The sequence below is a fragment of the Vespula vulgaris genome, chromosome 9, assembly GCF_905475345.1.
Source record: "Vespula vulgaris chromosome 9, iyVesVulg1.1, whole genome shotgun sequence".
Classification (NCBI taxonomy): Eukaryota; Metazoa; Arthropoda; class Insecta; order Hymenoptera; family Vespidae; genus Vespula; species Vespula vulgaris.
In genome coordinates this window covers 8,354,333-8,367,368 of record NC_066594.1, presented here as the reverse complement: position 1 = coordinate 8,367,368, position 13,036 = coordinate 8,354,333, and the positions used below count along the sequence as shown (strand labels likewise).

The 13,036-nt window shown below is 47.4% G+C and overlaps 2 protein-coding genes across 9 annotated transcripts in view; one reads left to right on the top strand and one right to left on the bottom strand.

Annotated features, from left to right (window-relative positions):
- The window catches only part of LOC127066027 (spectrin beta chain, non-erythrocytic 1), a 37,177-nt gene extending 27,048 nt beyond the window's left edge, over nt 1-10,129 (bottom strand). For 2 of the 6 annotated variants that reach the window (XM_050999213.1, XM_050999215.1), the window contains exon 1: nt 43-3,648. In XM_050999213.1, the coding sequence (XP_050855170.1) occupies nt 43-73 (31 nt within the window). In that variant the 5' untranslated portion in view covers nt 74-3,648. Of the gene's footprint in view, nt 1-42; nt 3,649-9,300; nt 9,397-9,556 lie in introns of those variants that run through there. The other 4 variants (XM_050999214.1, XM_050999216.1, XM_050999218.1 and 1 more) reach the window with 3 other exon arrangements.
- Nucleotides 7,231-12,859, top strand: LOC127066032 (U3 small nucleolar ribonucleoprotein protein MPP10). Of its 3 annotated transcripts, XM_050999242.1 has the most exons (5): nt 7,231-7,553; nt 10,594-10,714; nt 10,793-12,140; nt 12,251-12,359; nt 12,448-12,859. In XM_050999242.1, the coding sequence occupies exons 2-5, from the start codon at nt 10,638-10,640 to the stop codon at nt 12,816-12,818; spliced, it is 1,905 nt and encodes a 634-aa protein (XP_050855199.1). In that variant the 5' UTR covers nt 7,231-7,553; nt 10,594-10,637; the 3' UTR covers nt 12,819-12,859. The 3 variants fall into 3 exon arrangements, with proteins under 3 accessions (XP_050855199.1, XP_050855198.1, XP_050855200.1); XM_050999241.1 differs by lacking the exon at nt 7,231-7,553 and having other exon boundaries at nt 10,531-10,714; XM_050999243.1 differs by lacking the exon at nt 7,231-7,553 and having other exon boundaries at nt 10,575-10,714; nt 10,800-12,140.
- Nucleotides 12,860-13,036: the final 177 nt, after the last annotated feature.

The following is a 13,036-nucleotide window of genomic DNA, read 5'->3' as shown; positions in this document are numbered from 1 at the left end:
CGGTTCTCGCAACGATAGAAAGAGAAAAAGGCAAAGATTTACCGTAATAAGTGTAATAATTGTTGTAAGCCATCTTGACGATACGAAGACTGCTTAACGCGGTAGCTCAAAAAACTTTCTCGTACGTTCCCATTCGAAGAAATATCATCGCCGATCTTTTCGGTACGACCGTAAAAGGCTTAGAGAGGACGAACTTTATGCTACGACGAACGGTAACGCGCAACTGGTTCGTTGGCAGCCAAAGACCACCGACTGACGGTGCTCTTATCACGGATAGGACTATGTAACACTCTTGTGCGCGAGTATGCGTATATCGCCGTTCAAAAGAATCACGTACCTATGTGCGACGGCCATTGGCGTGGGACAAATCGTTGGATCGTTTCCGAGGGATTGAAATAAAAATATTTCACATATTATCGCGTGTGACGAATAATTGTTAGGCCTACCGTCGACGGATATCAAATGAATGAACCCTTGCCGTATATGCACGCAGGTATGCGTAGAGGATGTAGGGAGACGTTGCAACGAGCTCGTTTTACGATTTCACGTTGTCACTGCTTATTCGAAAGATTAACAATCTCCGTCTCGCCTACCAAATACCTACATGCATTCGTAGTACGTGCGCTTTTTATCGTTGCATTTTTCTACTTCAATGCGATCGAACGAACGAGCGGAGCGGTTCGCGATCCCGCTGCTCGTACGTTCCAATTTTTCTTTTCATCTTCTTCTTCTTTTTTTCATCGCGGAAATACGCAGAACGAGGGACGATAAATCTCGTCTATATAGTCCCATCGTCGAGCCTGTAACTAGTTTAATTCAATTCTCTCGACGAGACGACGCTTAAAGACTCGCGCAGCGCGCTAAACTCTATTAATGACGAACCTATAAACGAGAGGAAGAATCTTTTTCCGACGAAAAATAGAAGAGAAGGTCGAAACGGCGATCGATCGATATAAGCCGCCGAATAAATTAATATTACATTATCTTTCGTCGATAGCGTCGTCGTTGACGATGATAAATTATAGCCCGGAATATCATCGGGTCGTAGCGAAAAGAAGAGAGATTTCTCTTTTTCTCGTTTTCTTGAATATCTTTTTTTTTCTGAATCGTGGAATATCCCAGGTCAGTGAAGCAGAACGTCGACTAGAAGCACACTCGTAGATAAACTCTAGTAGAAGTACATGTTTGGCGCCACGTGTATTACGTCCCGACGGACGAATGATAATGAGGATGAGAGCGAATAGCCGAGAAAGACGAGCTTAGAATTTAGATTAATCTACATTACGAAAGTTCTAAGTGCGTACTCGCGATTGAAAACGCTTTTCTCCAAATCCAAGCGCTAGATCTTTAATTCGCAATGCTCGAAAGACACTCGTTCGTAACGTTCGATTTCGACGATGGTAGGAAATCAAAGAAATTCGCCGCGAGCGTTTCTAATAGTTAGATTATTAAGTACACTTTGCAGGTTCGTTCGGTTTGCTTCAACGAGCGCGATAATAATGACAAGGTGCTCGCAACGCTTAGCTTCCTTGCTATAAAACGATAAATCTAAATGGTACGTTAATTAAACGCGAGAATCACGGTTATATCCATTAATGGGTGCGTGTAAGCGCCTTAACGAAAATTACCAAAGTGTATATCAATATATAAAAATATAAATTATTATCTTTGAAGCGGATCTTTCCCCCCCTCTTCTTATCGCATCGGATTAACACGATTGGTGCATCGAAATGGACTCGTCCCATCGAACGGTGTCGATTAATTTCAAGAGAATCGTCGACGAACGAAGGGCGTATCTTCTTTGAATAATCTCGTCCTCGAAAGCTCGTCGACTTCGGCCCCATTCTTCTTTATTTCTAAAAGTATCGATATTAGCATTTCGTACGCTCGAAAAGAAATTCGAAAAGAAATTGAACAGATATACGTTCGAACTTTCCAATTCTTTTCTAGGTCGCGTTCGTTGCCGATAAATGCCGTTCGAACGAGGTAACATTGTTGCCGCGAGGAAGTGCGAAATTACACCGGAAATACGGTGAACGCATCGAAAAAGACGAGAGAAAGAGGGAGAGAGAAGCGAGAAGACCGCACCGGTGCGGCCGCCAAAGCGAAATAGGAGCCGTATTATTATCGGCGCTCGCATCAATTCCAGTCCTGTAGCACGATGCACGACGCGTAGGATAGAAGAAGAGCCTAACAATACGTCTCTCTCTCTCTCTCTCTCTCTCACCCCTGTATACGAGTTCTTTCTGTTGACATTGATATCACGGGCAAACATATTCGTCCGGCCGCGCGCACACGCAGAGAGACAAACATCTGCGTGCGATAGAGGAGGGACGACATGCTCCGGGTATGCCTTGCAAGTTCAAAACGTATGACGACACGTCTATATTTGGCCTCGGACCGACATTCTATCTACGTATCTGACATACGTATCGTACGTACCTACACATCCTACACACGCGCGTCTAACTCGAGCTTTCTTTTTCTTTTGCCATCTATCTGTCGCAGCCTCCGATACGAGTCGACGAGAAACTTCCGTCCTAGATCGCGAGCGAATAGAAAAAGTTTCTCGCGTCCTTCGCGCGGAACAAGATTTTTGACACCGACGGCTAATCCCCGATCCCTCTCTCTCTCGCGCGCGCGCGTTCTCGATAAAACGGATCCTTCCGTCCTTTCTCTCCGCCTCTCCGTTTTCCCGAAAGGCTCGATCAACGTCGAGACGCAATGTCCTCTCTAGCGCGAGTAATAAAAGAAGCGGGGGATGAGAAACTGATTAACGAAGCGTGCGATATCGGCGAAGAGAGAGGAGGAAGGGTTAAGGGACAACTCGAGAATCGAACGTCGTTACGCCTCGAAACGATGTAGCGAACCAAGAGGAATCCTGCCGTCGACTCGAACGAAGAAGAATCAACACCTCCGGCGCTGTCGTCGTACCAGCGTGAAATTAATATTCAGCTTTCACCTCGGTGCTCGTCCATCACTTCGCAAAACGTAATTATTACGGTCGATACTCCTGGCTGGCTTTTCATCGCTCGAAAGCAAGACGATTCGAGGTTATTCCGGAGTCGGAGAGTCGTTGCAATTTCCGAGTCGATAGTTCCTTGCGACATCTTCTTGCGATCGAGATCTCGCGCATAATCGCAAGACGTTCGCTTTATTTAAGATACGATTTCGTTCCGTCGGATCGACTCACGTAGATAAGGACGATATCGGTTTACCGCACTTTACGTAATACGTTCTCTTTATCGCTTGGAAACAACCATTTTATCGAAGTAACAAGGATATTCTCTTTCGGCGCAACGAGGACGACGAACGGAACGGTTTCGTTCCTTGTATACTTTGCTCTAAATCCGTGGTCGGCTTGGCACAGATGGCTCGCGACCGTTCGAAAACGAAACGAAACCGTACGCGTGTCGTCCGCTCCCCGACGCGTCCGTTCTAATGCCGCGTTTCTAAGAGTTCGACGATTTGTTTCCTCGTTTCACGGGTTACAACACGCGTACATTCGAGTCTCGACGAATTTCAATTCTAGCACTTATTTCCCGCGAGAGCTTTTCAAAGTTTACTCGAGCGTGCCTTTTAATGCGTTTTTAATCGCTTTGCGAAGGCCCCGAGAGAATGGGAAACGTATGAAAAAGTTGAGAGAGTAATCCGACGTAACGTTTGCACAAACGACTCGTTTATTACTGACCTCGTAATCTTTGAGTGCCGCGGGCGTACGTTTAAGTAACAACGACCCCGCTGTTCGACTGCAGGAAAACGCTTATTACGATTGTCGATAAGAAGAAAAAGAAAAAAAGAAGAGAAAAGAAAAGAAAAGGAAGAAGCGTTACGTCTCGCGGAATTTTCGCGATAATTTTCCTTGACTTTTACTCGTGTCAAATTAATGACGCCGGCTGTGGTTTATTTGTCTTGTCATTCGGCGACGATGTGACAGCGACGAAACGATGTCCTTATCTCGATACCGACGATACGAACGAAGTTGGACGACGAGAGGGGAGAGGGAGGGAAACTTTCAATTAGTACTAAAACCACCCAGTCATAAATAATCTTACGACCGAAAATTCCAACCTGAAAAGCGTCGCTCGCGAACGATCGACAAAGAGGAGAAAAGAAACGAACGAGCTGAAAAATGTTACACGGTCTTTCAAATCGAACGCTTTCTTCGATTGACTCGCTTTCGGCTCCAAGATAAACCTACGTATCTACGTACGTGCCATGTGTATATCTAACGAAAGAAACAGAGTGTATCGAGATAGATAAATTACGTGAAATAGCCGAGGGGTAGTGAAGCATGACACGGCATTTACATCGGGACCCGATAATTTATTTGAAAACGGCTGGAAAGACACGGATAAGACGGGCCGAACGCGTAAAGTTGCGCGATACAACGAGTTAAGGAACGACAAAGAGTCGAACGAGCGAAGGGAGAAAAGGCGCTGTTTGTACGATTTACGAACGGCTTCGAGTCGCGGCGATGCCCGTAAATGAAAATGACGATTACCAAAAAAAGAAGACGCGTACGTTCGCGTAATCTAGGACTGACGTAACCGTTTAAAAGAATCGACTTCCACTCCTCGATTCGTCATCTGCACCGCGTAACTCGATGAAACGTCGATCGGATGAGTAACAACTTCGTCGCCTGGCGTCAAAAACGCGGAAACGATCGTACGCGTTACGCGATTTGCAAAGTTTATCGAGTCGAAAGTAAATCATTTCTCTTCGGACCGAAAGCTCGCAAGTCGTTTCCCATCGATTTCGCTCGGACGATAGTCGTCGTGCTTAATTACTGCAACGAATGCGGCATATTACGCCGCCACGCCGTGCGAATGAATCATTCCGCGCACTGCGCGCTCTTCCGTGCGCATCTTAAGAATGCGGAATAGCGACTTTCACGAAATACATTGGGCAACGAAACGCCAGGTTCTGAGACTCGCGTCGTTCAAAAGCGGCGTTAAGAATGGATATTCCATGCCTCGCGCCGAGCTCTCCTTTCGTTTCTTCCGAGGGAACAAAGAAGGTAAAAAAAAAAATACGATCGAGGGAAGATCCACTCCTTTCAACGGGATCTATATTTTTTAGAAAGAGGGACCGACGTTTCGAAATAATTTTTCGTACGAAACGCTGCAACGAGCCGGGAATAAAAACGGAGAGGGGGGAGAGAGAGAGAGAGAGAGATTATTACACGCGTTACGAGCGCGTCGACGTATCTCCGTGCGGCATCTTAAACGCTCGGCAAACGCCCTTTGTAAATTTCGCCTTAATGGCCTTTATACTCCCACGTGCCACATTCGGCCTCTTCCATCTTTCCATTATGCGCCGAGGGAACGCGCGGCTCGTTTCGCGTTCGCCCGCGAAATTCGTCCCGCCGGATACGAATACAATGGAGGTGGCCCGGAGCGCGAGGCGGCAAATTTAAACGTCGCTTCGACGAGTCATCTCTCTCTTTCTCCAAGAGACTCTTTTACGAGAGATGCACGAACAATGGGAAATCGTATTCGACGTAATCGGGACGAGAGAGGGAGAGCAACCATCTCTCGTGACGTTCGTTTGCGAAGCAAAAGTCTTGGACGAGCGATCGATCAAGCGCGCTCGTGAATCGAAAAGATTCACGATCGACGGAGACATCCGTCTTCTCTCCGGTGACTTTTGCGAGGAGATGAATTCGATTGCGTTACGCCGAGAGCGTACTCGCAAGGGACCTTAAACGAGCCTCGTCGACGACGACGACGACGACGAGTTGGACGGTGCTCGCGAGTTACTCCGTATCGCGGTTAGAGACGGCTTAGCTCTTAGGAGTGAAAGTGGCGAATCCTTCGAAAGATCGTATCGTCCAAGGAGATTCTCCTCGCGGTGGAACGACGGGTCGGGGTCCATCGGGTAAGCGGTACGTAATCCGTGTGTTTGTACAAGAGAGTTTGCGCGTATCTAACGAGATTCCACCGAGCGTCTATCGATCCTCGAATCTCGAATATACCCATCTACCCAGCTACCTACTCGTAAGCGAAATAAAAGGAAAAGTTGTTCGTTGGAAAAGAAAAGAAAAAACAACGTCGATAGATATTATCCCAAAGACATTCGCCAGACGATTATACGAAAGCGAAGGCACCTGTTTGCCTACACTCTCCCTCTCTTCTCCTCGTAGCTAGAACACCTGTTTCTATTTCTCTTCGTTCTCCAGCCTGGTGTCTCTTCCACCAACGAATCGAAGTCGAATCGAATCGAGTCGAGCCGAGTCGCGAGAGTCGTTCCCGTCCGGAGACGCGCGAGCTCTCACGTTCCTCGCGTTGTAATGCATTCGACGATAGTTCTCTCTCGCGTCGTGACGTCACAGACGAGCTAGAAAGTCGACGAGAAAAATCGAAATTCCAGCGTGTGTCCTCGTAGGTTCGCCACGCGACGCGGCCTTTCTACGTGCCTCGCGACGGCCGGCAAAGACGATTCGTAGATCTTGGGAGAGTCGTTCGCGCGACCGAAGACGCGGTGCCAAAAATCGATCGATAGCGCTCCGTTTATCCGGTAGCGCTCGCTCGTCGCCTCGCAAAGCTCCTCGTTCCTCCTCGTTGCTCCTTTCATCTTCCCTAATTTGAAGTCGTCAAATCGAAGCACCGATTATCCGCGCCGAGTTTATTCGAAGTACCGATTATTCGTAACCGCTGGCCGTAAACCGCGAACGTTTTCGAAGCGAGAAAGAGCGGAAGGACGAAGGAAAGAGAGACGGATCGATCGCGATCCGTTTCAGCGGAAGAGGGAAGCCCGAACGATCGACTATCTCCGCGAGAAAATCGTCGTTCTCTCGGGGCGATTAACGCCGGAACGATCGCTCCGCAAGGAGGAACGTAATTCGTTTCTCGGGGTACCATTGGATATTCGATCTCTCGAATCGTCGTCGTCGTTTCGTTACCGATGTCCTAACGGTACGTATTTCCGCCATTCGGTTCGATCCTTTAAAAAACGACTCGTTGTTTATTAGCGACGTTTCGGTATACCGACGCAGCGCAAATCGCGTGTACAGTTACGGCACACATACCGCCGTACGAAGCTCGCCTACTTGGCTCGAACGCGCGTACACGCGCGAACGGGATGCCTCTCTCGCTCGTAATTCGCCATAAATTCGATTATTCCGAGATAGAATAGATAACCTATCGGCCGAGCAAACATACTCCTCCGCGACTCTCTTGCGCAATACGCCGAGCGATCTTTTTCCAAGCTCGTCGCGAAAACAAGAGGAAGTCGCGAGTTTCTTCGAAGAGATCGTCGCGACGCGACTAATAATAGTCTAATAATAGAAATGATTCGACTCGAGCTCGGGAAAAGGGAAATCGTTTCGGCGCAAGCACCGTTCGCGCTCGCTTCGATCGGTTTACGGTTTACGGTTTACGGTTTACGGTCGAGCCCTCGGCTCGCTTTTCGCCGAGATCCGTAAATCGCGAAATCGACGGACCCGTCGTAACCCGAGTCGAGCGTTCGTTGCTCTCGCGGTGGCTCCCAGGACTCCCAGGCAAGGATCTCTCGCGACTCGCTTCGACGACGGTGAGGACGGAGAGAACGAGGTATAAAAAGAAGGAATGCGCGCGCACGAGAGAGACAGAGACGATAAGAAGAAGGAGACCCCATGACCGCACACGTACGAGTTCCGAGAGCGGTCCAGCGACTTCGAAGCGGCGGCTCGATGCGATCGCGTAGTTCATCCTTCGTACGCGAGCCCGCGACTTTCCTACTCGGCTCGGTCTACGAGGGCCTCGAGAGAAAAGAAAGGTCCATTGAGAGAGAGAGAGAGAGAGAGAGAGTTACGCTCCTCGTCCGACTCCAATGGCACCCCCGGAGGGCCTTATTAGCCCTTCTCCGGTTGTTCTCTCGTCGCCCGTTCCGCAGCTCCGTATCGCCTTCCGTTAGCTCTCGCGTAGGTAAATACCTAGTAAGCTACCTCGTTATCATACTCGGCTATAACGCGTACGTACACGCGCGTTTGGCCTTTCCGATATTTTTCGACCGACGGAGACGCGTAACGAGATCTCCGATTTGCGATCCGTGCGTCTCCGCCCCGATCTCTTCGTCTTATTTTTCGTCATCGTCACCTTCGTCATCATTATTTTTATTTTTATTACCCTTGTTATTATCGTCGTCATCGTTATTATTATTATTATTATTATTATTTTGCGCGGTAGAAGCGAGGAAAGAGGATCGACCGTTCCGATATCGGGCACGCTCCCGAGACCGTGCCTGGCCGTTATAATCGCCGACGGGGAACTCGAGTAGAGAGAGAGAGACGATCCGCTTTCCTCTTTTCAGGATCGTTTTCGAATTACCGCCTTAACGAACCAACGACTCGGATCGTAGGATCCAACGACGTGGACTATTATCTGCTGTTTCGACGCGTACTCTCGATAAAGACGTTTCGAAGCGACGTTCGACGTTCTTATCTCTCCCTTTAGAAAAATTCGTCCGCGTACGTGTATCTCAAGAGTACAAATCGTTATCGCTTTTTTCTCCTTCTTTCTCGAGATCTCCGTTGGAGAACGGATTAACGGGAGGGAAAAAGAAGAAGATAAAGAACCTTGCTCGTGCGTCGGCGATTCTAGAAATGCAAATGCAACGTCAAAATTCTTCGCGAAGAAAACGCGAAGGAGACTTTTTCTTCGACGACGAGGAAGAAAGAAAAAATGAAAAAGAAAGAGGAGAAGAAAGGACGCGCTTACAAACGCGAACGTACGCGCGTAGCTATATACAACCTGTTTGAGAGCGATAAATTTCGAAGCGTGTAGTCCCGACAAGGCACGTACGTACCTACTCCGATACGATTGTCGAATAAATCTCGAAAAGTTGCTCGTATCGTCGAAGGCGTGAAGAAATCTCTTATTACCGGTTAAGACACACGATCGCGAATTATACTCGGCTCTCGGTCTACGTACTCACGTATACGTGATACACGCACACGTACGATATATGTGTATGTATATATATATGTGTGTGTGTTTTTCCTTCCGCGTTTACGACCGCGTCGCGAGCTTCGTCCTTGCGAGAGTCTCACGATAGAGAGAAAAAAAAGAGAGAGAACGCGGACGCGCGCGTTTCGCGATTCGAATGGCGTAGAAGAGAGAGAGAGGGAGAGAGAGAGAGAGACTTTCGAAGGAGCGCCGAAGGAGAGGAAGGCCGAACACGTCGAATTCCATTGGGTATCGTGCGCGCGCGCGCACGCAAACTCCAAGCAAAATCGGTTAACGCGAACTCGCTTTTCCGCGAGAAAGAAGGAAGATCTCGTCGTTGCGTTGAAAATTGGAACGTTCGATCGACTCTTACCTTCGCTCCTCGTGCCTCGATCTTATCCGAAAAATCCGGTCCGTTGGCTTCCGAACGGAGAAGAAATCCTCGATAACCCAAAAACCGGTGGAGGCACTTGAAAGAAACACCAGCGTTCAAGACTCGATCGAAGTCCCGTGAGACGAGGAGAGATGGGGGGAGAGAGAGAGAAAGGATGGGGCGGACGGAGAGAGATAGATCGAGGGAGGGAGACAGAGAGAGAGAGAGAGAGAGAGAGAAAAGAAAAGAGAATTACTTCACAAATCCTCGTACGGCTTCTCTCGATCTTCACGTCCTTCCGAAAGATTTATCACGGCACTCGCGCACAGAATACGGAATACCGCTACTAAACTCGTTCGAAATAGGAGACGCACGAGGACGAATCCAGCGGTGAACGACGCGTGCGTGCGTGCGTGCGTGCGTGTTGCGTGCGTGCTTGCGTCAATTTTGCCTATCCGTTAGCGTGCTCGACCGTGCCCGAACTAAGGAGGTCTGCGCCAATGTCTCCGAGTCGCTTTCGTATTCGCCCGCTCGACCGACTTGCCATTCCCACTACTTGACTCTTCTCTTCCTGTCCGGTAGACTCCCCTCCTTTTCTCTCCCTTCCAACTTTCGTACTCAACGGCGCGCATTTCGATTGTCCGTTGGTGCTACCCGCGCCATCTGGCTACGCGAACCGACAGCTTCGTCTTGATTTTATCTGAAACAATATTTACGAATATATTTCCCCTAACAATTCCTCGTCGAAACGAATCGCACGACGTTGCGACTTATCCGAGCGATTCCTTTCGTAGAGACGAGCTTCCTGCCGTCGTTCGTAAAAACGATCGAAGCGTACAAAAAATATGAATGAAAAGTTCACGAGATAGCAGGACGGTGTTGTTTTTTAAGTCGTTAAGGCTCCCCCGTCCTACCGCAAGACAGACCGCGGAATATTACGGATACCTTGATATTATACGAAAATTATACTCCGTTGATACGTTGAAAGTGATAAATCGATTCGACGGAACGATACGAGTAATCGTAGAAACCGTAGATCACTCGCACGACTCGCATGGCGCAACTTCACGGTGGACGCAGTTCTCCTTCCTCTCGCCGTCGCCAGATTTCGCCGCTGTCGCTACCATCGTTTTGTCCCCTCGCTTTTCTATTGGCCGAAAGAGACGCCCTTCGGCCAATCGCGGGCAAACGGCGAGCGCGGCCGACGCGCACGGCAAAGTTACGTTTCTATGCTTTTGCTGTAACCCCTATAGGTAGCCACGCGATGTTTCTAACCTATCTTTTTTTACAAAGTTTAACAGTTACTTGAAGTTTATCGTGTCGGACGCGATACCACGATGGCTCAAACAAAAATTCTCAATAACGTCATATCTGCGATAGACGACAACACGCGGAAACCCGAAGAATTTCTAAGGTACGACCGATTCGACTAATTTGCGACCAACGTAAAAACTCGCTCTCGTAAACTAATCGAGCATTTATTTCTATCAAGCGTACAGAATGCTGCTGCGGTCAATTTCAAAAATACTATGAAACAACTCTATGACTTTACGAAGGAACAAACGGGAAGGAGCACGAACGCGTTGCCGGAGTTATTGACCGATGGTTTCGACGAGGAACAAATTTGGCAACAATTGGAGTTACAGAACGAGGGAGAATTGATACATTTTTTGAGCGGCGTTTCCAAATTGTTGGCCGGAAACAAAACGCTGACGTTACCTATCTCCACCACCAAGCCCGAGTCCGTAGAGAGAGAAGACCAGGACGGTAAAGCCGAGCGCGCATCGAGCGTGGATCGACGACGAGCCAAGGTCGAAGAACGAGAGTCGTGGAGTAGCTCGAAGAAGGCGAAGAGGATAAAGGAACGCAAAAGAAAGTCCATCGTCGACGATAAATTTTTTAAATTGCAAGAATTAGACGAATATCTTACCAAAGAGGATAGAAGGGAGAAGCAAAACGAGAAAGACGCGAACGAATCGGACGAATCTGACGAAGAATCTCTTGATTTGTTCAACGATTTGTCGGAAGACGAATGCGACTTGACGGAAGATGCAAAATTTGTCAAGTACGCAGACTTTTTTGACAATCCGAATAGCGAGGACGACGGCGACGACAACAAAGTATCTTCCTCTCGTAACGATGCTGATAGAACCGACGAAAATGAAGACAACGAATCGCTGGACAACAGCGAGTTGGAAGATACCGACGTTGAGAAAGACGATAAGGAATTAAGACCTTTTACCAAAAGAGTAAAGTTCAATCTGACGAACGATTCGGACGAAACTGATAGCTTAGAGAACAAAGTAGATGACAAACAGAAGAATTTGGAAATTAAATCCTCCCTGGAAGCGCGTCAAGAGCGCTTGCAACTGAGGATTCGAGAACTGGAAGAGGAAGCGCTCGCCGAAAAGCCTTGGCAATTGAAGGGAGAAGTAAACGCGGCTCTCAGACCGCCGAATTCCTTATTGGAAGAACACGTAGAGTTCGACGTTACCTCGAGGCCAGCTCCGATTATCACGGAACAGACTACTTTAAAACTCGAGGATTTGATCAAGCAACGAATAAAGGACAAGGCGTGGGACGACGTGGAAAAGAAATTCAAACCCGTCGAAACGCCTTTGGAATATAAGAAAAAGTTGATCTTGAATCAGGAAAAGAGCAAAGAAAGCTTGTCCCAAATTTATGAGAACGAATATCTTAAGCAAAAACAAGCCTCCAATCCGGAAGCCAAAGAAGTAGAGGAAGAAGAACCGAAAGCGCATGTCGAAATTCGCGAGATGATGCACTCTTTGTTCTCCAAATTAGATGCACTGTCTAATTTCCACTATACTCCGAAAGCGGTACGTATACGGGACTTGACGTTTCGATCGGTCTTGTGTAAGGTATTTTCTTTTTTTTTTTTTTTCTTTAAGCAGATAAGGAATACGCCAAAGTTCGTTTTTCTTTGTAGGCTCAACCTGAAATTAAAATTATAAGTAACGTGCCTGCTATCAATATGGAAGAAGTAGCGCCGATAGCGACCAGCGATGCTACCTTATTGGCACCCGAAGAAGTTAGAGGTATTTGTCGGAAAACGTTGATTGCGTCGCTTCGGCGTATTCGATTAAAAGATATCGCAATGCTTATTCGTATTTCTTATTTTCCAAGAAAAACCACGAGGTGATGTTATGGGTAAATCGGAACGCACGGTCACCGACATGAAACGCGACAGGCGAAGGAAAAAGTTGAGGCAGAGGGAACGACAGAAAAATAGGGAAAGAAAAGAACGATTAAATGCGATCAAGCCAGGAATAGAGAAAAAATACAAAAAGGACAAAAACGTTCTACTGATGAAAAAATTGAGCAAAGACAGGAATATTACGACGGTGGACGAGACGATTGGCAAAGTTACGAAATCTTCGAGCAAGTTCTTCAGCCAACTACAGGACCAAGTTAAAAGTCACGTCAAGTCGAAAGTAAATCAAATGTCGAAAGAAAAAGACAAGAAAGCATTGTCCGCTGTAAAATTAAAATTGTAAATATTTTATGTAAATACAATATATCTCTATATTAAATAGAATTCGATTTGTCTCAATGGGGTCGGTGTCTATGTCTCGAGTTGCGATATTGCGTATCGATGATAAAAATAAATACGGTACGTATGCGGTCGTATAGGAACGGGGAAATATCTTTCGTGAGTATGAGAGTAAGAAGATTTGAGATATTTTGAAAGATATCGATATTAAATACAAGATAT

What these genes read in the sequence shown, in the direction of transcription:
- LOC127066032 (XM_050999242.1), top strand. Translation starts at nt 10,638, where the DNA reads ATGGCTCAAACAAAAATTCTCAATAACGTCATATCTGCGATAGACGAC. An exon ending in AAACCCGAAGAATTTCTAAG is followed by an intron (nt 10,715 to 10,792) that starts GTACGACCGATT and finishes ATTTCTATCAAG; the next exon opens with CGTACAGAATGCTGCTGCGG. An exon ending in TCCACTATACTCCGAAAGCG is followed by an intron (nt 12,141 to 12,250) that starts GTACGTATACGG and finishes TTTTCTTTGTAG; the next exon opens with GCTCAACCTGAAATTAAAAT.